Here is a 25,840-nt window from a genome sequence, read left to right as displayed (position 1 = left end):
ACCATTGATAAATGCCAAGATACATGTGACTAAGCCTCTCATTAATAACTTTGCCCCGACCTTTACTGCTTTAAATCTTGGTGAAAACATCTCTATCGTTCTATTACTGATTATGACTTCATCCATTCTGTAAAGCCTTTTATTGTAGACAAATACCAAATAAAATAGCTATGAAATGAAAAATGAAAATATAATTTACCCTTTATATTTCTATTGTATTCCGTACATTGTACAATAAGATGGAAGGACTGTGAGTGACTGTAATTATCTGTTTGTTTCTTGTAGAGGAATTAACCGGCCTTACAATTTCTGGTGAGTATTGAATGTTATGAAAAGCTCCAATACAGCAATATTTCATCCAACGTTTAAAGGAACAGTAACACCAAAAAATGAAAGTCTTTTAAAGGGGTGGTTCACCTTAAAGTTAATGTTTACTATGTTATAGAATGGCTAATTCTAAGCAAGTTTTCAGTTGGTCGACATTATTTATTCTTTATAGTTTTTACATTATTTGCCTTTGAATTCTGACTTTTTTAAAATGGGGGTCACTGATCCCAACTAAAAAACAAATGCTCTGTAAAGCTATAGATTTATTGTTTTTATTCAGGCCCTCTCCTATTCATATTCTAGTCTCTTATTCAAATTAATGCATGGTTGCTAGGGTCATTTGGACCCTAGCAACCAGATTGCTAAAACTGCAACCTGGAGAGCTGCCGAATAAAAAGTTTAATAATAGACATAATTAAAATTGAAAACGAATTCCAAATTGTCTCAGAATATCACTCTCTATATCATACAAAAGTTAATTTAAAGGTGAACAACCCCTTTAAAGTAAAGAAAATATAATGCCCTGTTGCCCTGCACTGGTAAAACGGATGTGTTTGCTTCAGTAACTCTACTATAGTTCATATAAACAAGCTGCTGTGTAGCCATGGGGGCAGCCATTCAAGCACAGGATACACAGTAGATAGCAGATAAGTACTACTATAGTTTATATAAACAAGCTGCTGTATAGCCATGGGGGCAGCCATTCAAGCACAGGATACACAGTAGATAACAGATAAGTACTACTATAGTTTATATAAACAAGCTGCTGTGTAGCCATGGGGGCAGCCATTCAAGCACAGGATACACAGTAGATAGCAGATAAGTACTACTATAGTTTATATAAACAAGCTGCTGTATAGCCATGGGGGCAGCCATTCAAGCACAGGATACACAGTAGATAACAGATAAGTACTACTATAGTTTATATAAACAAGCTGCTGTGTAGCCATGGGGGCAGCCATTCAAATTGGAAAAAGGAAAAAAGGCACAGGATACATAGCAGATAAGAGATAAGCTCTTTCGTTTACAATGGGATTCTTCAGAGCTTATCTGTTATCTACTGTGTATCCTGTGCTTGAGTGGCGGCCCCCATGGCTACACAGCAGCTTGTTTATATAAACTATAGTAGTACTTATCTGTTATCTACTGTGTATCCTGTGCTTGAGTGGCTGCCCCCATGGCTACACAGCAGCTTGTTTATATAAACTATAGTAGTACTTATCTGTTATCTACTGTGTATCCTGTGCTTGAATGGCTGCCCCCATGGCTACACAGCAGCTTGTTTATATAAACTATAGTAGTACTTATCTGTTATCTACTGTGTATCCTGTGCTTGAATGGCTGCCCCCATGGCTACACAGCAGCTTGTTTATATAAACTATAGTAGTACTTATCTGTTATCTACTGTGTATCCTGTGCTTGAATTGCTGCCCCATGGCTACACAGCAGCTTGTTTATATAAACTATAGTAGTACTTATCTGTTATCTACTGTGTATCCTGTGCTTGAATGGCTGCCCCCATGGCTACACAGCAGCTTGTTTATATAAACTATAGTAGTACTTATCTGTTATCTACTGTGTATCCTGTGCTTGAATGGCTGCCCCCATGGCTACACAGCAGCTTGTTTATATAAACTATAGTAGTACTTATCTGTTATCTACTGTGTATCCTGTGCTTGAATGGCTGCCCCCATGGCTACACAGCAGATTGTTTATATAAACTATAGTAGTACTTATCTGTTATCTACTGTGTATCCTGTGCTTGAATGGCTGCCCCCATGGCTACACAGCAGCTTGTTTATATAAACTATAGTAGTACTTATCTGTTATCTACTGTGTATCCTGTGCTTGAATGGCTGCCCCCATGGCTACACAGCAGATTGTTTATATAAACTATAGTAGTACTTATCTGTTATCTACTGTGTATCCCGTGCTTGAATTGCTGCCCCATGGCTACACAGCAGCTTGTTTATATAAACTATAGTAGTACTTATCTGTTATCTAGTGTGTATCCTGTGCTTGAATGGCTGCCCCCATGGCTACACAGCAGCTTGTTTATATAAATTATAGTAGTACTTATCTGTTATCTACTGTGTATCCTGTGCTTGAATGGCTGCCCCCATGGCTACACAGCAGCTTGTTTATATAAACTATAGTAGTGTTTCTGAAGCAAAGACACCAGTTGTACCAGTTCAGAGCAACACTTCATTATATTATCATTCCTTTAAGACATTTTAATTTTTTAGGTATTACTGTTGGTATTATTTTTGGTATTACTGTTCCTTTAACTTTAATATGTTAATACTCTTTTTATCATAAGACTAGGACTAGACAAACACAAGGATATAGTGACCAGACAGTCCAATTGATGAGTCTTAATCAGGGTATATAATGGATAATCAGCTCCTTGGGCAAGGTTGTTGCCAGTTGTCTGGCCCCAGGATCAGACTGCAGGTCTATGCCGACACATTGGGGATAATGTCGTCCTCAGCTGATGGGACTTTCTAACCTGACCAAATACCAGATACCAGGCAGGTGTCGGACGGACCCATACACCAGCTACCAAATTGGTCTGGAGGGGCAAATTTAATCACTTTTTGTGATCTTGGCTTGTGTTACCAAATAAATATACAGATATACAAGAAGAGGGCACGGCAAAATCTCTAGGCAGTTATGGGCCTGAAACTAAAGCATCATATTAATTTCAGATTTTGATTGATTTTCTACAGGGAGACACAGGGCTGGTAACAAAATGCCCCCCCTGAAATTTCATTTCAGAAAATACATTCTGTGACATTTTTTAGCATTACAATAGCTTTCCATGTGCAAGGGGTTTACAATCAATTTAAAGGAGTTGTTCACCTTTGAGTTAAATTTTAGGGGCAGATTTACTAAGGTTCGAGTGAATTTTCGAAGTTATAAAAGTTCGAATTTTGAAGTAATTTTTTGAATACTTCGACCATCGAATAGGATACTACGACTTCGAATTTACTTCGTTCGAATATTCGACCTTTCAATATTCTGTTTAAAAAAACTTTGACTTCAATACTTCGCCAAATTAAACCTGCCGAAGTGCTATGTTAGCCTAAGGGGACCATCTACAACCATTTCTAAGTCTTTGTACATTGAAGGAAAATCCTTCATTCGTACGCTAAAATCATTCGAAAAATATTTTCATTCGATCGTTCGAACACCAAATTCGGTGAAAGGATTTCAATTTGAGGGTCGAATTTCGAAGTTTTTTTAACTTCGAAATTCGACCCTTAGTAAATCTGCCCCTAAGTGTGATGTAAAAAGTGATATTTTGAGACAATTTACAATTGTTTTTCATTTTTTCATTATTTGTGGTTTTGAGTTATTTAGCTTTTTATTCAGTAGCTCTACAGTTTCAGCAGTCTGGTTGCTAGGGTCCAAATTACCATAGCAACCATGCATTGATTTGAATAAGAGACTGGAATATGAATAGGAGAGGCCTGAATAGAAAGATAAGCAATAAAGAGCATTGCATTTTGAGATGGGGTCACTGATCCCCATTTGAAATCTGTGTCCCCGGAAGAAGACAAATAACTTGAAAACAATCAAAAATAAATAATGAAGCCCAACGGAAAAGTTGATTAGAATTAGCCATTCTATAAGGTACTAAAAGTTAACCCAAAGGTGAAACAACCCTTTAAATAACATATAATAAATTTATAATTTTATTCGTTTTTTTTTTCAATATTGTTGCAAAGTTGATTTTGTTAATGGTTTCATTTTGCTGTTGCAGAAATAGAAAATGAAGACTTTTTTGGTAAGTACATTGGTATCAACAATATAATAGATAAATATGTCACTTGAGTCACTATTCCTACAGTTTTTACAGTTTTGCAAGTCACAGTTTACCCAAGAGATCCCCTTATCTTAAATTGGTACAATTGTTTCTTTGCTTATCTTAAATTGTTACAAATGTATCTAAGTGCAGCTGCCACGTTTTCTGGGTTCTCTGCCAAAAGTCAATTAAGTTAGAAACTTTGTATCTTTTTCTGGCTGTTCAGTGCAGAAGATCAAAGAGAAAGTTGCGATATTTCAGTAGCTATCCGAGACTGCAGGTTAAGCTGTTAAAATTGGGGCCGTCCCGTGAAAAACGGGACAGTTGGGAGATATGCAACGTGCTGGGGCCCCAGATACCCGGGGTCAGTGCCTGCAAGTCCAAACATACAAAGAACATAACACAAACAAAGGGACACATTCCAAAATTATTATTAGAGGAGGAAATAAATGTAAAAATGATTGAATAAGAGGATATTCATACAAATCATGAAATGCTAGATCATATGACCAACTATATACAATGTAAGACTTGAAATGAACACTGCCTAAGTAATGCTGAGAAGAGTAAGGAAAGTCCCCAAGAGTTTTGCAAGTATATATTAAACATATAAGGAAAATAAGGGAAAGCAGACCTTTTAAAAGGGACAATAAAATATATTGATTTTGCTGTTCACAAAAGACATATGTATTTGGGAAAATACCTGATGCAGTTCCAGGCCAAGCGCATGGCTGACACTCATCTGTGTGATACAAGAAATGGTAGGGAGAAGATTAAAGGGAATATTTAGCACTGACATGTTGCGCATGGGAAGCTGCCTGTGTGTTAAGCTCTTAATTTGACTTTTATCATGAGCTTTAACGTTACATTTTCTCTTGGTTCTGCAAAGCCCCTGCCAGAAAAGGCAACTTTGGGGAAGGTATTTTGCATCTAGATGCACCTCGGGAGTAGGAAGGTCTGGATTAGGAACCCGGGTACTAATTGCCCAGAAGAAGGGACTAAGTGTTAGAGTTCACTCCGCGTTAGGAAAAGGCTGAAAGCTGGGTGTATCTTCATAGACGCTGTGTTCTCTCTCTCTCTAAGGGCAGAGACACTTGCTGCAATTCGGGGAGATTAGTCACCCGGCGACAAATCTCTTCAGAACAACTAATCTCCCAAAACTGCCTTCCCACCGGCTAGAATGTAAATCACCGGCGGTATGGTATGGCACCGCGATTCGGAGTTTATCCAGCCGGGGATTTTCATTCCAGCCTGCGGGAAGGCAAGGGAAGCAGTTCGGGGAGATTAGTCGCCCCGAAGAAGAGGAGATTTGTCACGGTTGACTAGCCTCCCCAAACCGCAGTGTGTGTCTCTGCCCTTACCCTGCGGGGTCAACACTGACCATTCATTGTGATATATGCCTACCCACTGATGTTCCTGCTTATCTCTAATTGAAGTCCAATGTGGATTATGTTCTTCAATAAATAAGTTCTATGATTAAATTACCCCCAATTATTGTGCACTGCATTCAGTTACAGTTGCACAACACCCTGCCTCCACACCATTGCGAGGGCTCACCCACTGAGAATCAAGGTCTGATCCGAAGCAATTATTGGGGTAAAGCTACTAGTGAGAATAATGTTGCTGCTGATTTTACTATAGCCTTACACTTATAATTGATGAAATCAGGGCTGGCGGCAGTTCTGTTTTCAAATTGCCATTTATTAACATTGATTTTCCTTTAAAGCTTCTAATTTCCATTCTGCTTGGCTTGTGTGCCACTAGAAAGAGAACATTTGTATGCATCAGTGTGGGCTGCCAGATCATCCCTTTATTACTAAAAATCTGATTCTTTTAAAACTTGTATTGTATTTTCTCTTGTCCGGCAAGACTTTGGACCTTCCTATTCGATATCTGTCCAATTATCGGACAGATATCAGTCCGAGTGACCCTCCCAACACTTGGGGCCTTATTTATCCAAAGTACCTGTATTTAAATAAAAAAATTCCGACCAAACTAGAATCCACCATTGGACCTTATTTATTATTAAAAAAGCAGGATTTAATTGAATCGGAGACAAACTTGATAAAATTGAGCGAAAACTCGAAACGTACATTTTTTTTTTGGAATTTTTTTTCGGAATCGCTTGATTTTTTCAGGCTTTTTCCCGAAAAAAACAGAATTTTGCAGATATTTGCCTGAAAGGTCTGAAATAGGATTTTTCAGCTATTTTCAGCGCAGACCACAGAAATGTTCAAATAGGATAGGGACCCTCTCCCATTCAATTCGGAAATCGGCCAGTATTCAGCCTTTTTCAGCAGGATTCGGCCGAATCCTTGTGCCAGGCTGAGCTGAATATGAATCCTTATTTGCATATGTAAATTAGGGGTGTGTAGGGAAATCTCGTGACTTTGTCACAAAACAATAATTTGCATATGCAAATTAGGATTCGGTTCAGTATTTGGCCAAATCGTTCACTGGGGATTCGGTGCATCCCTACTTATATACTACCTTAGCAGGTCTGAGATTTTCCATCCTCCGGGTTTAAAAAATCTAAAAAAAAAATCTATTTTTTTCCACTTAAAATGTGGATTTTATAGTATAAAAAACTAAAATTTTTGACATTAATAAATAACCCATGATGTTTTGGGCTGAAATCCTACCTGTGTGAGCACTGACTGGCAGATGCGAAACAACATGGGGTGTGCAGGAGGGGATTGGCATTTTCTATGGCAGGTCTGGCATTAGCCTAAAGGCAAAACTATACGTTATCTCACAATCCGCAATCATGCGCCACTAATTCATATGGCTTTATCAACTCTTTAAAGGCCATGTAAAGGCAAAAAAATAAAATCCAATTTTTACTTTCTTCAATGAAAAAGAAACCTATCCTCAATATACTTTAATTAAAAAATATGTACGGTTTTTAAAAGAAACCTGAGAGTATGCAGTGAAAATCTCCCTTCATTTACTGCTGTGGATAGGAATTGTCAGACGGTCCCTAACTGCTCTGCAGGGAAACAATCATACTTATGAACAGCAGGGGGAGCCCCCGCCTTACTCCCCGCCATGCAGAACTCAAGCAGCTTTGTTTGTTTCCCAGTAGAGCTACCGGTGACTGTGTAGAGATTTGTATTAGATTTTATTTTTGCCTTTACATCCCCTTTACTGTTTCCAACTCCAGCTGCAGGGACAAAGAGCATGGAGCCAGATTTAAACAGATAAACTGGGATTCTATTTGGAGGATTATTTTGCTGCAGCCACTGGTTCTGCAGAGTTGGAGAAAGTTTGTATTAAACAATACAAAAACTATAAAAATCCACATTAGATTACATGACAACACAGGACCCAGTGCAGTCTGTATATTCTGATTATTAATTAGTCTTGCTGTATCGGCTTCTGGCAGATATTATTTGACTTGTGCTGTTTTGATAATTTATGTTGATCCCTAAGCAGCCCAGACCACACTGAGCATGTGCACAGTCTTGGTCTTGCAAAGATGTTTAACAAAGTTACAAGATGGTGACCCCCTGTGGCCAACTTTAAAAGCATAAATCATTTGTTTTATTAGACTTCTGGTGTAGTAAGTTCATGTTTATGTTTATTATACAAAATACAGCATTTCTAGCACCATTCTATTTTAGGCTTTACTTCCCCTTTAAATTATTACTTACAATGTTACAGGTTCATCAGGTGCATCCTCACAATAATACTTATTTTGCAGCTGTAGACAAAGTGGCTCTGCTCATAGGCAACATGTCGTACAAACATCATCCTCAACTCAAAGCCCCAATGGTCGATGTTTATGAACTAACAAACCTTCTGAGGCAACTGGATTTTAAGGTGGTGTCTCTGCTGGATCTGACAGAGCTGGAAATGAAGAGCGCGGTGAATGAATTCTTACTTCTGTTGGATAAAGGCGTGTATGGTAAGTGTTAGTTATCCGTTTGGTTACAGTTACATGACATGAGGTTATTAGCCACCCCTCCACTTCCTGTGGTTTTGTCTTGTACAGTGTCTCATTGTATTCTCTTTAGTGATAACACATCTGCCTCCCTCTTATGTAAACTATGGCCAGAAACATTTAGTGGCAATTTACTGGCTGGTTGTAGCCCCAAACATGGCAAATCATTGTATAGATCTCGGCATTGAATCTTCATGGTAACTAATGATACAGGATTAAAAAAAATATGTCATCAATAAACCATTTCCTCTATACAGTCGGAAAAATTGCATCCGAGTGACTTGCAGGTTGGGGACAGGTAGGGGCAGGAAGAGACACATCTATGTGCCACCCCCGTTAACCTTTCACAGGGTTGCTGTATGATTAATTCATGATAGGGGGCACTAGTCTGTGCATTTGGAGTACAGAGACCTGCTGCTGTTTTTAAGATGCATTGCAGGAATGAATGTAAAATTTTTTAAAAAAAAACATGGTGATTGTTCCTATTTTTTTTCACTTTATCTTGCATGTAATAAATAACCCTGGCACGCAGTTAGTGCAAGGACACGTTTTTTTGGCCTTGAGTGATTCAGTGGGATTTAATGGGGATTTGTGTTTGCCGCTAAATAGGCGGTGGCAAGCAACAGTCAGCTGTTTTGGAACACAACGTTATGGATTAAGAGGACAATACACACTTTTTATGGCTTCATTGAAAAGTTATTGTTTGTAAACTAAAAGAAACATTACACAGTTTCTAATTAGTTATTGTGTCGAGGACAGTGTTTAAAAGAGATTATTCATGACATTGCCTTATCAGAGCCAACATGGCTGCTCCCATTTAAAGGACTAAACACATATTTGCAGATAAATTATGTGCAGAAGAAATGATGCCTATATGCCTTAATCTACATTTTAAGAAAGTTTATTAAATATAAACCGTACTAGAATAGGGTATATCACCCCTTTAAGTTAGGTATAAAAAAGATACATACATGTATTTCCCCTAATCTGTAGACAACCCAGGGTTGTTCTTTATAAGAGCCACTAGGTTGTGGGTTTGGCATTAGATTTTTTTGACAAGAAATATTTTGCTTTCATTCTAATATTTTCTTCTATAACCAGTGAAACATTTTATTTTCTAATGTCTCTGTTTTTATAGGTTTGTTATATTACGCAGGCCATGGGTATGAAAACGATGGCAACAGCTTTATGGTACCCATAGATGCGCCCAGACCTTACCGATACTCCGACTGTCTCTGTGTCCAGAATATATTAAAACTGATGCAGGAGAAGGAAACTGGCCTTAATGTTTTCCTTTTGGATATGTGTAGGAAACGGTAAGGACGGGAATCACATTGACCATATACACTGCTATATCTACAGTATATATATATAAAGTCCTCGGAGGAGGCCGAAACGTTAGTCTCGTATGTAACAATAAAACATTTTACTTTTTAAATAAGAACTGAGAGTGCGGATCTTATTGCTGACTACAAATCATAATTGTTGATACTGCACCCAGGCAAGCTAAAACATATTTTCGAGAGTGCTGGCTATCCTGTGGACTGTTATATATATATATATAAATATAAAATACACAAAAGCTATGAATATCTTGTAAATGATATCCTTATAAACGGTGAGTTCTGATGTCATTTCTGTCACATGACTCACTAAAATGTGTGTATTATAATAAATAAAGTACCCCCAGTTGCAAAATATGAGGATATTAGAAGTTACCTCGGAGTTCCATGACCTGTATAATAACACTCGCCCTGGGCCTCGTACTTTTATATGGTCATGAAACTCCTCGGTAACTTATAATATCCTTATATTTTACAAGAGGGGGTACTTTATTTATTATATATTTATTTATTATATTTATTTAGTATATATATATATATATCATATGTCCAGCAGTACCTGCACTCTAACCACTTCAATGTCTTCACGGGTGCTTGGTCAAAAAAGTATTGTACAAGAATCGAAGATGGACCAGCACTCCAGCTTAATCAAACAATAGTGTTTTTATTCAGATATCACTGTGCATCCAACGGGAGCTTGAGTTGCTATGTTACCTGCCCATTGTAGTGAGGCTAGGGGTTGCTACCTTTCTGTAGCTGAAGTCCAGGCAGTGGATGACATTTGGGTGGAGCTGGTAAAATTGGAGTTGAGCTGATGATATTTGGGAGTTATTGGGGGAAATCCAATGGCTTGTGATTGTTTGACAGCAAAATCAGTCAGTATAGAGTCCTGTTCAGATTTCAGACTTCTAAGGGCAGTTTATCAAAGCACAAACCTGATTTTAAAGTTAAATTAAAGATATTGATATGCAGGATTATGTAAGTAGGATCCCATAACAAATCCTTTCTAGGGAACCATAACCTGTAAAGATGCCCATTTAAACTGCTCATCTTTTAGGGCGACACTGGGCTCCCCAAGCTATATTTGAAGGGGAAACTCAAGCTCCGGACATTGCAGGCCTTTATAAAAATATATCACATTAAGCAGCCCATATTTATACACTTTTTATAGCAATAATAATTTTCTCTTTATATAAGCCATTGCATAAACCCAAAAATGAACTACTGTAATTTTAAGTTATAACGTCAACTAAATACTTTGGAAATACTTAAAAATTCATTTAAAGGACAAGGAAAGGGCAATAAGCTGGGGGTGCCAATACGTTAGACCATCATTTTAGTATTTCCAAAGGCCCCCTGGCAGCTGTCTATTCTAGTCCATTAGTCAGAAGCAGCCACAAAGAATCCTTAGGAAATATGGGTAAGATGGCAGTTTGATAATACTAGAAAGTAGTGAACTGGTGGGACTTTTTCTCCCAACACTAGCACCAGCTAGTAGGAAAACAGTAGGCCAGTGTTCTTGTCCTCTTTATACTAGATTTAAAGTTGTAAGCTGTTCTAAACATTTAAATCATATTTTCCTTCTTTACAGGAATCAGTATGATGACACCATTTTAATTCTAGAAAGCCTGAAGGTGACCGCGAACATAGTGTTCGGATATGCCACGTAAGTTGGATTAGTTAACAGTTGGGATGTTTTGTGGTTTGTACATTTACAGCATTCAGGTAACTGCCTCTTTAGGCTTTATAACTTACAGTCATGTAAGTCAGTAGCTGTGAATTATTTAGGAGGGGACTATGTATAGTGTGCCAATAGCAGTGGCAAGTAGGAGGCGGAAGGTGGAGTATTTAAGAAGAGGGAGTACCATGGCAATTCACTAACACTGGGCCAAATTGTTTGGGGCCCTACTGATATTCTGCAGATGATGTAGTATTGTGGGTATCCGCTGATTATTTGCACTGCAAAAATCAAGCCGTAGAAATTATAACTGTTGGGGGAGAGGCTGGTGGACTTCATTCAGATTTGGGTCAAGGAGGAGGAGAGTTCTGGATAATACCGTAGTGCATGCTAGCACATATATATTTGGATGAAGGCGGTAGGTTTAAAGGTTGGGCAGTTTTCTGAGCTTCGGGAATAGGTCCTATGTGAATGGGGAATGCAGGGGCAATATAACCTGCAACCCTTTTGTCCTAACTATGGTAATCTGTTTGGTGTGTGCTTGGGTTTTCGAGAAAAAAATTTAGGCTAATACACAATGTTAGAACGTTTTTCTCCTAAATCCATTATCTAAGGTCAGAACTAGGGGTAGGCAGAAGAGACACATGACCTCTTCTCTCTGCCCAACCTTATTTCAAGCCTTAGGGAAGGGAAAATGGGGCATGGAGGGGAGGATCGGATGCTAACTTGATAAAATGTGGAATTTCAGACGCAAGTGATTTAGGTGTCAGTGAGTCGGCTGCCCGTGACCTGTAGTAAATATATAATGTGATCTAAGGGTGAATGCTCTTGCCCAGCTGCATTATTTATATCCATTGCAGATATACTGTAAATAGGGCTGATGGTAGGAAGGGAAACGTTCAAAAAAAGCACTTTCCCTCCCAAAAAAAGATGATTGATCTCATTGAGTTTGTCGCTGTAATCACCCTACACTTCTCCAAATGCCTCTTGTAGGTGCCAGGGGGCCGAAGCCTTTGAAATTCAACACCCAGATTTAGCCGATGGAATATTCATGAAGTTCCTAAAGAAGCGTTTGTTGGAGAATATGAAAATCACTGTTTTATTGGACCAGGTGGCGGAAGGTGAGGATATCTCTTTAAGAAGAGGTTGGATGGTGTTTAGCAAGTGAGGGAATACAGGGATATGGGAGATAGCTCATAGTACAAGTTGATCCAGGGACTGGTCCCATTGCCATTTTGGAATCAGGAAGGAATTTTTCCCCCTCTGAGGCAAATTGGAGAGGCTTCAGATGGGTTTTTCGCCTTCCTCTGGATCAACTGGCAGTTAGGCAGGTTATATATAGACTTAAAGGAGTGTTTCACCTTTGAGTTAAGTTATAGTATATTATAGGAAGGCCAATTCTAAGCAACATTTCATTTGGTCTTCATTATTTATTTTTTATGGCTTTTGAATTATTTGCCACCTTCCAACTCTTTCAAAATGGGGGTCACGACTAGTAATGGGCGAATTTGCGCAGTTTCGCTTCGCCGAAAAATTCGCGAATTTCGCGCGAAATTCGCGAAACGTCGTTTTCGACGCCGACGCCCGTTTTTGACGCCGGCGCCCGTTTTTCCGACGCCGGCGCCCGTTTTTGGCGCCGGCGCCCGGTTTTTTTTTTACCGCGAATTTTCGTGGGCGTTTCGCGAATTTATTCGCTCAGCGCGAATCGCGCAAATTCGCCGCGAATTCGCGCCTGGCGAATAAATTCGCCCATCACTAGTCACGACCCCATCTAAAAACAAATGCTCTGTAAGGCTACAAAAGTATTATTATTGCTACTTTTTATTACTCATTTTTCAATTCAGGCCTCTCCTATTCATATTCCAGTCTCTTATTCAATTCAATGTATGGACCCTAGTAACCAGACTGCTGAAATTGGGGAGCTGCTGAATAAAAAGCTAAATAAGTCAAAAACCACAAACAATAAAAAAATGAAAACCAATTGCAAATTGTCTCAGAATATCCCTCTCTACATCCTACTAAAAGTTAATTTAAATGTGAACACCCCCTTTAATTATTTACTATCATTTACCAGGATTTAACATTGCTTTCCCGCACATAACACCTGGCAGCTACAATATGTCTTAGGGGCCGATTCACTAACTTCGAGTGAAGGATTCGAATTTAAAAAACTTCGAATTTCGAAGTTTTTTTTGGGCTACTTCGACCATCGAATGGGCTACTTCGACCTTCGAATCGAAGGATCCGAACTAAAAATCGTACGACTATTCGACCATTCGATAGTCGAAGTACTGTCTCTTTAAAAAAAACTTCGACCCCCTAGTTCGCCATCTAAAAGCTACCAAAGTCAATGTTAGCCTATGGGGAAGGTCCCCATAGGCTTGGCTAACTTTTTTTGATTGAAGGATATTCCTTCGATCGTTGGATTTAAATCCTTCGAATCGTTCGATTCGAAGGATTTAATCGTTCGATCGAAGGAATTATCTGCGCTAAATCCTTCGACTTCGATATTCGAAGTCGAAGGATTTTAGTTCCTAGTCGAATATCGAGGGTTAATTAACCCTCGATATTCGACCAGGAACTAAAATCGTTCGAATATCGAAGTCGAACGATTTAGCGCTAATACTTCGATCGAACGATCGAAGGATTATTCGTTCGATCGAACGATTAAATCCTTCGAATCGAACGATTCGAAGGATTTTAATCCAACGATCGAAGGAATATCCTTCGATCAAAAAAACATAGGCAAGCCTATGGGGACCTTCCCCATAGGCTAACATTGACTTCAGTAGCTTTTAGCTGCCGAACTAGGGGGTCGAAGTTTTTCTTAAAGAGACAGTACTTCGATTATCGAACGGTCGAATAGTCGAACGATTTTTAGTTCGAATCGTTCGATTCGTAGTCAAAGTCGTAGTCGAAGGTCGAAGTAGCCCATTCGATGGTCGAAGTAGCCCAAAAAACACTTCGAAATTCGAAGTTTTTTTAATTCGAATCCTTCACTCGAGCTTTGTAAATGTGCCCCTTAGTGAATTGGCCCCTTAATCTTATCTACAATAACAGTGGACATACACAACATGTTCTATTCCTTTGTAAGGAGAAGTGTTGACAAACAGTATAACAGCTCTTTTATTGCAAATGCAAATATAGGAAGACGAATAAGGCAAATAATTCAAAAAGTAAAAGAAAGTAAAAGAAAAACTGAAGACCAATTGAAAAGTTGCTTGCATAAACAATTCTAAAACATAGTAAAAGTGAACCACACTATTAAAGACATCTGAAAACATTTCTATGAGTGATATCTTCACGTTTCCAGTATTCTATATCTACATGTTCTCTCCTACAGACATGGGCAAGTGTCAGCTGACAAAAGGAATGCAAGCGCTTGAAATCCGTAGCAGCCTATCAGAGAAAAGGGCCTTAACAGATCCCATCCGACAAACGGCGTGTTCTCCGGAGTCGCTGGCACGGAACCTGCAATGGGCAAAGGCGCATGGTAAGGGGCATTTGTCTAATACAATATTTTATTCTTTTCCATGGACTTCTTCTGTTTATCCATATGTCTATGGGAGATTTGTCACCCGCACCTACACATCATGAAGTCGCCTGAACTTTCCTTGCGAGGGAGCTTCGGGCGACTTCAGAAGAACAAAGCAATGGGTAGGTGTTGTTATATGGGGAACATATACTGGTACCATGCATTGATTTGGATAAGAGCCTGTAATATGAATTGGAGAGGACTAAACGGAAAGATGAGGAATAAAAAGTAGCAATAACATTGCATTTGTAGCCTTACAGAGTATTTGTTTTTAGCTGGGGTCAGTGACCCCCATTTGAAAACTGGAAAGAGTCAGAAGAAAAAGGTAAATTAGTTAAAAACAATAAATAACTAAGACCAACTGAAAAGTTGCTTAGAATCGGCCATTCTTTAAAATACTGAAAGTTAACTTTAAGGTGAACCACCCCTTTAAAGGAGAACTAAACCCTAGAAATGAATATGGCTAAAAATGCCATATATTATATAGTGAACTTATTGCACGAGGCTAAAGTTTGAGCTTGTCAATAGCAGCAATGATCCAGGACTTCAAACTTGTCACAGGGGGTCACCATCTTGGAAAGTGTCTGTGACACTCACATGCTCAGTGGGCTCTGATTGGCTGTTGAGAAGCTAAGCTTAGGGGTCGTCACTAATTATCCAGCAGAAAATGAGCTTCCCTGGCTGTAATATAAGCTGATGCTACAGGTTTGCTGATTATTAAATTCTGATGCTAATTGCACTGGTTTCTGTGCTGCCATGTAGTAATTATGTGTATTAATTACTAATCAGCCTTATATTGTGACATTTCTATTCTATGTGTACTGTATATTGTGAGTGGGTCCCTAAGCTCAGTAAGTGACAGCAGCACAGAGCATGTGCAGTGAATCAGCAGAAAAGAAGATGGGGAGCTACTGGGGCATCTTTGGAGACACAGATCTTTACTGCTAAAGGGCTGTGGTAGCCTTGGGCTGGTACAGAAGCACAAAACATCATGTACAACATTTCTACCTACTTCTTTAGTTAATTTTTATTCCTCCTTTAAGTGTGACATCATTGGGTTGAATTGTAAAGTGACTAACAGTAAAAATAACAAGGTGGGTGAGTCATTAGTCCCATAAGGCTCATAACGTGATTACATTTTGCAGAACTTCCTGAAAGCATGGCAATCGAATTTGACTGCGGTGTCAAAGTGAAGCTCGGCTTTGCTGCAGAGTTCTCCAATGTTATGATCATCTACACGAGAATAACAGAGATGCCAACGGAAATAATTCACTGTAAAGCAAACGTCACTGACTTCCCAGTAGTAAGTACTTCACTCTTTGTCACTATAGCTGCTTTGTATTACAGGCATGGGATCCGTTATTCAGAATGCTCGGGGCATGGGGTTTTCCAGATAAGGGATCTTTGTGTAATTTGAATCTCCATAATTTAAGTCCACTAAAAAAGAATGTGAACATTAAGGGGGTTATTTACTAAACACCGAATGCAAAAATCACGAAAATCCATGATTTATTTTTATAAAATCGGACTTTTAAAAAAATCACGAATTTTTCAGAATTTATTAAACCCCCAGGATGGAAAAGTCAGAATCAGAAAATCCGGCATCTCAGACCTGTCGAGGTTGCATATAAGTCAATGGGAGAAGTCCCAATGTGATGTGTGTTGGGTTTCGTGCAATACCACAGAGTTTACGGATGAGAATTCCAAAAAAATCGTGAAAATCAGATGAAAAATCCGAAAAAATCGTGAAAATCTGTTTTTTTCCCTTTTTATCCCATTTTCGGAAAAATTTAATGATAAATAAGCGTAAAAAAACAGAGCGGATTTGATTGGAGTTTGTAGTAGAAAATATTGAGATAAATTCAGACTTTGATAAATAACCCCCTAAATAAACCCAATAGTGTTAGTTTGGATCAAATACTGGTATTGGATCCATTATACGGAAACCCGTTATCCAGAAAGTTCTGAATTACAGAAAGGCCATCTGCTATAGACTCCATTATAAACAAATAATTTAAATCGATCCCCTTTTTCTGTGTAATAGTAAAACAGTAGTTTGTACTTGATCTCAGCTAAGATATAATTAATCCTTATTGGAGGCAAAACCAGCCTGTTGGGTTTATTTAATGTTTACATGATTTTTTAGCAGACTTAAGTATGACGATCCAAATTACGGAAAGATCCGTTACCTGGAAACCCCCAGGTCCCAAACATTCTGGATAATAGGTTCCATACCTGTAGAAGGTACTGCTTTATGATTACAGAGAAAAAGGAAACAATTTGTAAAAATGTGAATGCTTTGATTAAAATTTAGTCTATGGGAGATGGCCTTTCTGTAATAACGAGCATTCTGGATAATGGGATTCCAGAAAGGATCCCACATCTGTACATGATTTATAACAAGGATTCACATAATATTATTATAGGTCACTCCATGTGGTGGAGATAGCCATTTACACATAATTTGATAATTGTCAGACGGTCCCTAACTGCTCTGCAGGGAAACAATCATACTTATGAACAGCAGGGGGAGCCCCCGCCTTACTTCCCAGACCTGCAGAACTCAAGCAGCTTTGTTTGTTTCCCTGTAGAGCAGTCGGCGACTTTGTAGAGATTTGTATTGGATTTTATTTTTGCCTTTACATCCCCTTTACTGTTTCCAACTCCAGCTGCAGGGACAAAGATCATGGAGCCAGATTTAAACAGATAAACTGGGATTCGATTTGGAGGATTATTTTGCTGCAGCCACTGGTTCTGCAGAGTTGGAGAAAGTTTGTATTAAACAATACAAAAACTATAAAATCCACATTAGATTACATGACAACACAGGACCCAGTGCAGTCTGTATATTCTGATTATTAATCAGTGTTGCTGTATCGGCTTCTGGCAGATATTATTTGACTTGTGCTGTTTTGATAATTTATGATGATCCCTAAGCAGCCCAGACCACACTGAGCATGTGCACAGTCTTAGTCTTGCAAAGATGTTTAACAAAGTTACAAGATGGTGACCCCCTGTAGCCAACTTTGAAAGCATAAATCATTTGTTTGTTTAGGTTTGTAGTGCAGTAAGTTCATGTTTATGTTTAGTATACAAAATACAGCATTTCTAGCCTTATTCTATTTTAGACTTTACGTCTAGTGATGGGCGAATTTATTCGCCAGGCGCGAATTCGTGGCGAATTTGCGCGATTCGCCGCCAGCGAATAAATTCGCAAAACGCCCGCGAAAATTCGCGGCAAAAACAGGCGCCGGCGTCAAAAAACGGCGCTGGCGTAAAAAAACAGGCGCCGGCGTCGAAAAAACGGGCGCCGGCGTCAAAAACGAGATGCCGGCGCCGTTTCGCAAATTTTTTGCCGTTTGGCGAATTTCGCGCAAAATTCGCAAATTTTTCAGCGAAGCGAAACGGCGCAAATTCGCCCATCACTATTTACGTCCCCTTTAATGTTTGTGTCTAGTGTTTGAGTCTGACAGCTCAGTAATTCAGGAGCAGATTCTGAACTGTTACAATTTTGCTCCATTTAGTTGATCCATTTCTCAGCAGCATCTGTGGAATATCAGAAACTATTGTATCAAGTCTAACAGCTGCCTGTAATGAAACTCAGAGATTCTGCTCAGCAGGGACAAAGATAAATGTATCAACTAAATGTATTAATTTAGACCGTTAAAGAGTCGGCGACCCCCCCCCCCCCGTCCCAGAGCTGCTTTAGAAGTTGAAAAATGAAACTTGACACTTCAGTATTAGGAAAAATGGTCACAGATAGAAAATAGAAAGTAATTGGAAAATGTCTTTATTTTTGGCGAAGAATCTGAAACCAACTGAACTGAAAAAAGTTTTGAAGGTGAACAATCCTTTTAATTAAAGGGAAGTTCATGTTGCTTCCGAGATTTTTTTAACAAGGGATAATTTCAGGCAGAAGTGGTATTTCTTGTGGTTTGTCAAATAGCTTTTGTTTTATTTTGGCTGGTTGCTAAGGTCCTGGCAGTCCCCTCGTGCCTTGTAGGAAATCTATTGGAGAGTCATGTACTGACCCAAACCCCTTCATGTTAACAGGACTTGAACGTGGATCCTAAAGAAACAAACAAAGAAACTCCGGAAGAAACTGGCAGTTACTTGGTGTCCAAAGAACTTCCCAAATGCGGCTCCTACACTCGGCTCAGCTCCCTGCAAACCCTGAAGGTTGGTATATTTTATGATCTTGATTAATTGTAATGCCAGCGCAGGCCTTTGGCCCGGATATACTGAAATTTGGATTTCTATTTTTTTTACAAATCATATTTTTTCTTTAAAAATTAAAGTTTTTTTTTTTTTTTTTTTTTAAATTTAAATCTCTAAAAATTCATGAATTATTAAAGGGTACCTATTGATCTATTTTCCCCCACCAAAGGAGCCCCCATTCCGACTGGGGGTAACAATAGTTTTTTTTTGTTTTTATTTTAAAAAAATTCCTCTTGCACCAGGAGGGAGTTCCCAGTTTGAGTGACTATATTGGGGCACATGCATGCGCTTAATTCGTGAATGCCGCAACTTGCATATTATGCGCATACATGTGACGTGAGAAGCCAGAAGAAATAATTCACTGTAAAGCAAACTTCAGTCTTTGTGACTATAGCTGCTTTGTATTGGAATTCCTGGGGTTTTCTGGATAAGGGATCTTTCTGTAATTTGAATCTCCATACTTTAAGGGGCAGATTTATCAAAGGTCGAGGTGAATTTTCGAATGAAAAAAATTAGAATTTCGAGCTATTTTTTGTGTACTTCAACTAGGGAATAGTCCAAATTTGATTCGAATTTGAAAAAATTCAAGAATTGAATTATCAAAATTTATCATGTACTGTTCAACTTCGACCATTCGCCATCTAAAACCTGCCGAATTGCTGTTTTAGCCTTTGGGGGACCTCTTCCTGGAGTCAATTGGTAGGCTTTGAAAAATCGAAGGTTTTTTTGGGGAAAAACTTCGAATCGAATTTGATCAAATGCGATATTCCTTAGATTTATACTGTTCGAATTCGGCCAAATACGGACCTATTAGATCGAAAACAGACCTATTCGACCAAAAAAACTTCGACTTCAACATCTCAGTTGGTCTTTTTGAATTCGAATTTTGAAGTTTTTTCAATTCGAAATTCGATCCTTGGTAAATATGCCCCTTGGTCTACCAAAAGAATTATGTAAATTTAAATAAAACCAATAGGATTGTTTTGTTTAATAACGATTAATTAGTGTTAGTTTGGATCAAGTACAGAGGTAAAAGAAACAAATTTTAAAAATGTGAATTCTCTGATTAAGGGGCAGATTTATCAAAGGTTCCAAAGTAAAAATTAGAATGAAAAAAATTTGAATTTCAAGCTATTTTTTGTGTACTTCGATTAGGGAAAAGTCCAAATTCGATTCAAATTTGAAAAAAATGGGAAAATTTCGAAATTTGTCATGTACTGTCTCGACTTTGCCCATTCACCATCTAAAACCTGCCGAATTGCTGTTTTAGCCTACGGGGGACCTCCTAACTGGAGTTAATTGGTGGTTTTTGAGAAATCTACGTTTTGTTTTGTTTTTGGAAAAACCCAAATCAAATTAGATCGAATAAACTGTTACTTCGATTTGTATGATTTGAATTTGATCAAAAACTGACCTTTTTGATCTAAAACAAACCTATTCTGCCACAGAAAAAAAAACTTAGATTTTTTCATAAATTTCGATCTTTTTAAATTCGAATTTCGAAGTTATGGGAGTTCAGAAAAACTCCTATTACTTCAAATTAAGGGACTTTTAAAGGGATACTGTCATGGGAAAAAAAAAATTTTTTCAAAATGAATCAGTTAATAGTGCTGCTCCAGCCGAATTCTGCACTGAAATCCATTTCTCAAAAGAGCAAACAGATTCTTTTATATTCAGTTTTGAAATCTGACATGGGGCTAGACATATTGTCAATTTCCCAGCTGCCCCAAGTCATGTGACTTGTGCTCTGATCAGGGGCGTAACTATAGAGGAAGCAGACCCTGCGGCTGCAGGGGGGCCCAGGAGGTATAGGGGCCCCACGAGGCCCTAATTCATATACAATTTCAATAAATATTGGAGAAACAAGTCAACCTCTAAACATTTTGGGGGCCTGAAAAATAATTTGCTGTGGGGCCCTGTAATATCTAGTTACGCCACTGGCTCTGATAAACTTCAGTCACTCTTTAGGGCTAGTCCACACGGGGAGATAGCGACGCGTTTGCGGTCGCGGCGACAAAGCGCTGCGACAGTCGCCGCGACCGGCGCAGGCGACAGTTTTGTATGGGCGCCTATGTAAAAACGCCTGTGCTAACCACACGAGGCGATGCGCTTTTCAACAGTCGCCTGAAAAAGCCTGGCGAGGCATTTTCAGGCGACTGTTGAAAAGTGCATCGCCTCGTGTGGTTAGCACAGGCGTTTTTACATAGGCGCCCATACAAAACTGTCGCCTGCGCCGGTCGCGGCGACTGTCGCGGCGCTTTGTCGCCGCGACCACAAACGCATCGCTATCTCCCCGTGTGGACTAGCCAGAAAGCAGTTCCATCCTAGTGCAGGCACAAGTCACATGACTGGGGCAACTGGGAAACTGACAAAATGTCTAGCCCCATGTCAGATTTAAAAATTGAATATAAAATAATCTGTTTGCTCTTTTGAGAAATGGATTTCAGTGCAGAATTCTGCTGGAGCAGCACTATTAACTGATTAATTTTGAAAAAAAATCTTTCCCCATGACAGTATCCCTTTAAGGGCTAATCTCCCTGAATGGCTTGCTGGTATGACTGAAAAACGTATCGCCGCATGTGAATAGGCGCAGACGACTTTAGCGCTAGCGGGTGCGAGATACCAGCAGGCCATTCAGGGAGATTAGTCGCCTCAAAGACGCGGCGATTAGTCGCCAGGCGACCAATCTCCCTGAATCTTCCCGTGTGGCCCTAGCCTAAGAGTTTTTCAGATTTTTTTTTTTTGCTTGTAATAATCCGAAAAATTTAAATTTGCTGAGGTTTTAGAGATATTTGTATTTTTTTCAGACCATTCAACACTTTTGTTCTTTCATGCTTTTTATATTCAAATCGTTTTATATCTTTCATGGCATTTGTGGTTTTAGAGAAATAGAGTTTAATCTCAAAAACCTCAAAAGGAGGAACGAATAAAAGAACTCAACGACAAAAAAATATATATGTGTGAATACCTCTAAAACCTCTAAAAATTTGAGTCACAATTACTAGCAAAAATAAATCTAAAAGTCCGAATTGATTAAAAACAGCAGCTCCTCTTAAATTAGAGGTTAAATTAGAGCTTCCCTTGTATTAGAGGTTTTTGTGGTTTCTACACTAATAAAATCATTCATTTTTAGTGTTTTTAAGAAATATAGGAAAACCACAAATTTTTTGAGTCAGAGCTATCGCAATTTAAACTTTAGAATTGTTGCAGTTCTGTTACGGAGAACCATAATGACCAAAACACTGTAGTCAGCTGGCAGTCACTATAGTATTATAAACTATGGGAAAACTGCTGCCTGTCCCTCTCTCCTATTCTGGAGACCCCAGACGCAAGTGCAAAAAAAAAGGCACCTTGTGCTGGATTTTTTAGGTGCAGGGTACAAATAAAGTCAAACTGATTACATTTATGATATTCAGACACATATTGATTGTTTTGGACCCATACAGGGACTCCTAAGCTGAATTATTTTGCTGCACATTGGGACGAGGTCCATTTATCAAAATTCTCATTTTAGTGGTTATTAAGTTTTAAAAACCAGGAATAAACCCATTTTTCATTTATTAAAAGATCTAAATATAAAGAGCACGAACATAAAAAAAATGTTGACCAATGCACTAAAAAGTATGGAAAACTAAAAAAATTTTGTTTTTATGGACAATTACTAGTGAAAAAAAACCATCAGAAAACCTCTATAAGTCTTAATGGCTAAAAAAAAGGTCCAATCGAATCAGCTCAGCTCCCATTGACTACTCTTGGACCTCGATTATTTTTACTTGGCAGATTTTTGTTTGAGTTTTCTGTGGTATTTATACGGGGAAGCACATTTATCAATATTGGAATTTCAAATTCATGTGAGTTTTTTTAACTCACATGAATTTGATTTTACTCGAAATTCGAATATTCGATTATGTATTATAAAAATCGAATATCTTAAACTCGGACGAATTTTAAAATCAAATCAAATTTGAATTGAATTTCATCAAGCACGTTTAGTGTTTTTTCTCCGAAAGACTGCAAGCTGGACCTCTCCCGTTTACTTATACAGCAATTCGGCAGGTTTTAGGTGGCGAATAGTCAAATTCAAATTCTCAAAGGGCAAAAGTATGATAAATCTAAATTTTTTAAAAAAAACTTGAGTTTGGATACTTTCCCAGTCTATTTGACAGTTTTGACCATAAAAAGAGTTTCAAGTCAGTTAGGGGGGTATTTATAAAAATCTGAATACTAAAAACTCTATAAAATTAGATTTTTTTTTTGTGGGAAAAAAAACTTGAATTCTTCAAGATTTATTATACCACGATGCTGAAAAGGTCAGAATCCAAAAATTCTCCATCTTCAATCTGTCGAGATCCTGTATAAGTCAATGGCAGAGGTCTATTTGCAATTTGAAGATATTATTGTCTCGCTGGGTTTTGTATGATAATCCAACATTTCGGGCTTTTCTGCCGATTTCACTAAAAATTTGTCGGGTGTCAAATCTGAAAAAAAAATCGCACAACAATCTGAAAAGATATGGTTTTTGTCAATCTGATTTTTTTGGTCTATTTTTATTGATAAATAAGGATACATCGTGGATTCTAGTTTGGTCTGACTTTTTTATTTCAAAAATCAGAAAAATTCAGATTTTGATAAATAACCCCCTAAATACAAAAAAAAATTTCAGAGAAAAAATTTGATTTGTGCAAATTTTAGTGAATAGATCCCTAATATTAAGCTGAATGTGCTGCATATTTGTTCTGCTTGTATCATGCTTGTCCTAATGGCTCCCAATGATCCTTTTCTAGGAGAACTTAACATTCACAGTCTGTCTGAACTACATGTATCAAGGGATTGAGGAGATGTTGGATGAGATCAGGAAAGTCGACGTTGGAAAACCTCTTATAGCAAAGCTAGACATCCACTCTGGATTTAAAAGGAATTTATCCGTACAGACTTTGCACAGTCCGTGCCATAGTCCAGAACTTGGCTTGGGGGTCGCTGAAGCCTCTCATGTTTGTACCAACCCCCTCTATTCTCAATCACATTTCAATGCCTATCACTCCAGTGTAAGAACTGCCACACACCCCGGGACTTTTCCGGCAGAAATCTATTCGGGTTTTTCTACTGCTAACAGCCGATCGAGGTACTTCCCAGAGCCGATCATAACGTATAATGTGCCAGAGGAAACCACAGATGATAACAACTCTTATTATACCCAATAACAGACTTCACCCTGTGTTCTTTACTCCATTGTAGATAAATGGATCGCCACTTTCCAATGTTCTAATGTTTTCAATAATATCAGTATTCGTGGAGGAATGTAATTAGTACAATGCCATTTTCTATGTTATGTATATATATATATCTACAAAGTTTTGGGCCATATTTGTTAAGTAATTGAAATAAAAATGAATTACTTTTTTTTATCCAATTATGTTTGTTTAGCAACAGAGAATAGATTCCATGATTTAAAAACTGGAACATTTAAAGGAGAACTAAAGTCTACTGACAACCCCAGGTGATCTCCAGTGTCAGACTGGGGACCCACCAGAAGACCTTAGACCAGTGATCCCCAACCAGTTGGTCGTGAGCAACATATTACTCCCCAACCCCTTGGATGTTGCTCCCAGTGGCCTCAAAGCAGGTGCTTATATTTGAATTCCAGGCAAGTTTTGGTTGCATGAAAACCATGGGCACTGCCAAACAAAGCCTTGTGTAGGCTGCCAGTCCATATAGGGGCTACCAAGTAGCCAACCACAGCCATTATTAGTCACCCCACTGCAACTACTTTCATGCTTGTGTTCCTCCTCCACTCTATTTATATTTGATTGTGGCTCATTTGTAAAAAAAAAAAAACGTGGGACCTCCTCCTTATATCATAGGTCAGTCTACAAACTATTTTTCCTCCTCTCTTCATTGATTGTTTATTCATTGTACATACACGCATACAGAATTAGGAAATGTCTATGATACAAGCCATGGTATAAGCACTCAAATCCACTTGCTTGGGTGAGCAGGAGGGCCAACTGACCCTTGAGCCCACCAGGAGTTTTCCTGGCATCCTGGTGGGCCAGTCTGAAACTGATCACCTACAAGAGCAAATCACCCCTCCCTAACCACACCACTGGGGAGCCTCAGAACTGCACCGATCTCTGTAGCAGGCTAAAAAACTCCAGGGTTGTGCTATGGGGTTGGAAGCTGATCTGAACCTGGCTTCAACTGTACATACTTTGTGTTGACAATCGCAAAGAGGACTCAAAGTCATGTGAGGTGGTACCTGTCAGACTTTGCTGGGGTTTGCTCCTGGGTCCTCCTGGTTGTTGGCTGCTTACCCTAACCACCAGGCGAGGAGAGCAGACAGCAAATGCACATTCATTCCTCTGCTGGGTCTCAGGATTAGTCGTCTCACCCCAGCATCCTGACTGACGGGTTGGGGTCAGCCAATTAGGGCTGACCTTGCCCTCAGCCCTCCTCACCCTCCTTGCCTGAGCATTGGCCTTCTTAAGCACTGTGACATTGCCCCTAGCTGCGTTCCTGCTCTAACCTTCTAACCTGCCTTATCTTCCTTCCTTGTCTACCTTGTACCATCCTGGCCTAGTCTTAACCTTGCACTGTACCTCACTCCATTCCTTGCCTTGTCTGCCATGTCCTGACCTTGTTCCAGCTCCAGTCCTCATTCGTACTCTAGTCCTTGTTCCTGCTGCAGTCCTTGTTCCTGCTCTACGCCCGCTCCATCCTCCTCCTACCCAGTCTGCTCCTGTTCCTGCTACGCATTCTTCATCCTGTCTTGACTCATCGCCCTCTTCATCCTGTCCAGTCCAGTTCTGACACTTCACCCTTGTCACCCTGCTCCTACCCTTCCCTTTCCATGTCCGTACGTACATACAGCTCCTGCCTCAAAGACTCACACTTCCCTCATTTACCTCCACTGCTCCCCCTAATCTCACCCTAGCCAGAATGCTGAGGCCTGGAGGGTGAGCAGGGCTGGTCTTATATAGGGCAGGGTCAG

At 39.0% G+C, this 25,840-nt stretch overlaps 1 protein-coding gene across 4 annotated transcripts in view; it reads left to right on the top strand.

Moving 5' to 3' along the window:
- malt1.S (MALT1 paracaspase S homeolog) overlaps positions 1-24,257 on the top strand; it is a 51,705-nt gene extending 27,448 nt beyond the window's left edge. For all 4 annotated transcript variants that reach the window (NM_001094902.1, XM_018238534.2, XM_018238517.2 and 1 more), the window contains 10 exon segments: positions 286-312; positions 4,094-4,117; positions 7,839-8,042; positions 9,217-9,394; positions 11,013-11,087; positions 12,093-12,220; positions 14,443-14,592; positions 15,780-15,937; positions 18,688-18,813; positions 23,637-24,257. In NM_001094902.1, the coding sequence (NP_001088371.1) occupies positions 286-312; positions 4,094-4,117; positions 7,839-8,042; positions 9,217-9,394; positions 11,013-11,087; positions 12,093-12,220; positions 14,443-14,592; positions 15,780-15,937; positions 18,688-18,813; positions 23,637-24,053 (1,487 nt within the window). In that variant the 3' untranslated portion in view covers positions 24,054-24,257.
- Positions 24,258-25,840: the final 1,583 nt, after the last annotated feature.

The sequence above is a fragment of the Xenopus laevis genome, chromosome 1S (genome assembly GCF_017654675.1).
Source record: "Xenopus laevis strain J_2021 chromosome 1S, Xenopus_laevis_v10.1, whole genome shotgun sequence".
Lineage (NCBI taxonomy): Eukaryota > Metazoa > Chordata > Amphibia > Anura > Pipidae > Xenopus > Xenopus laevis.
Note: the sequence above shows the minus strand (reverse complement) of the source record. Positions and strands in the feature narration are given on the sequence as shown.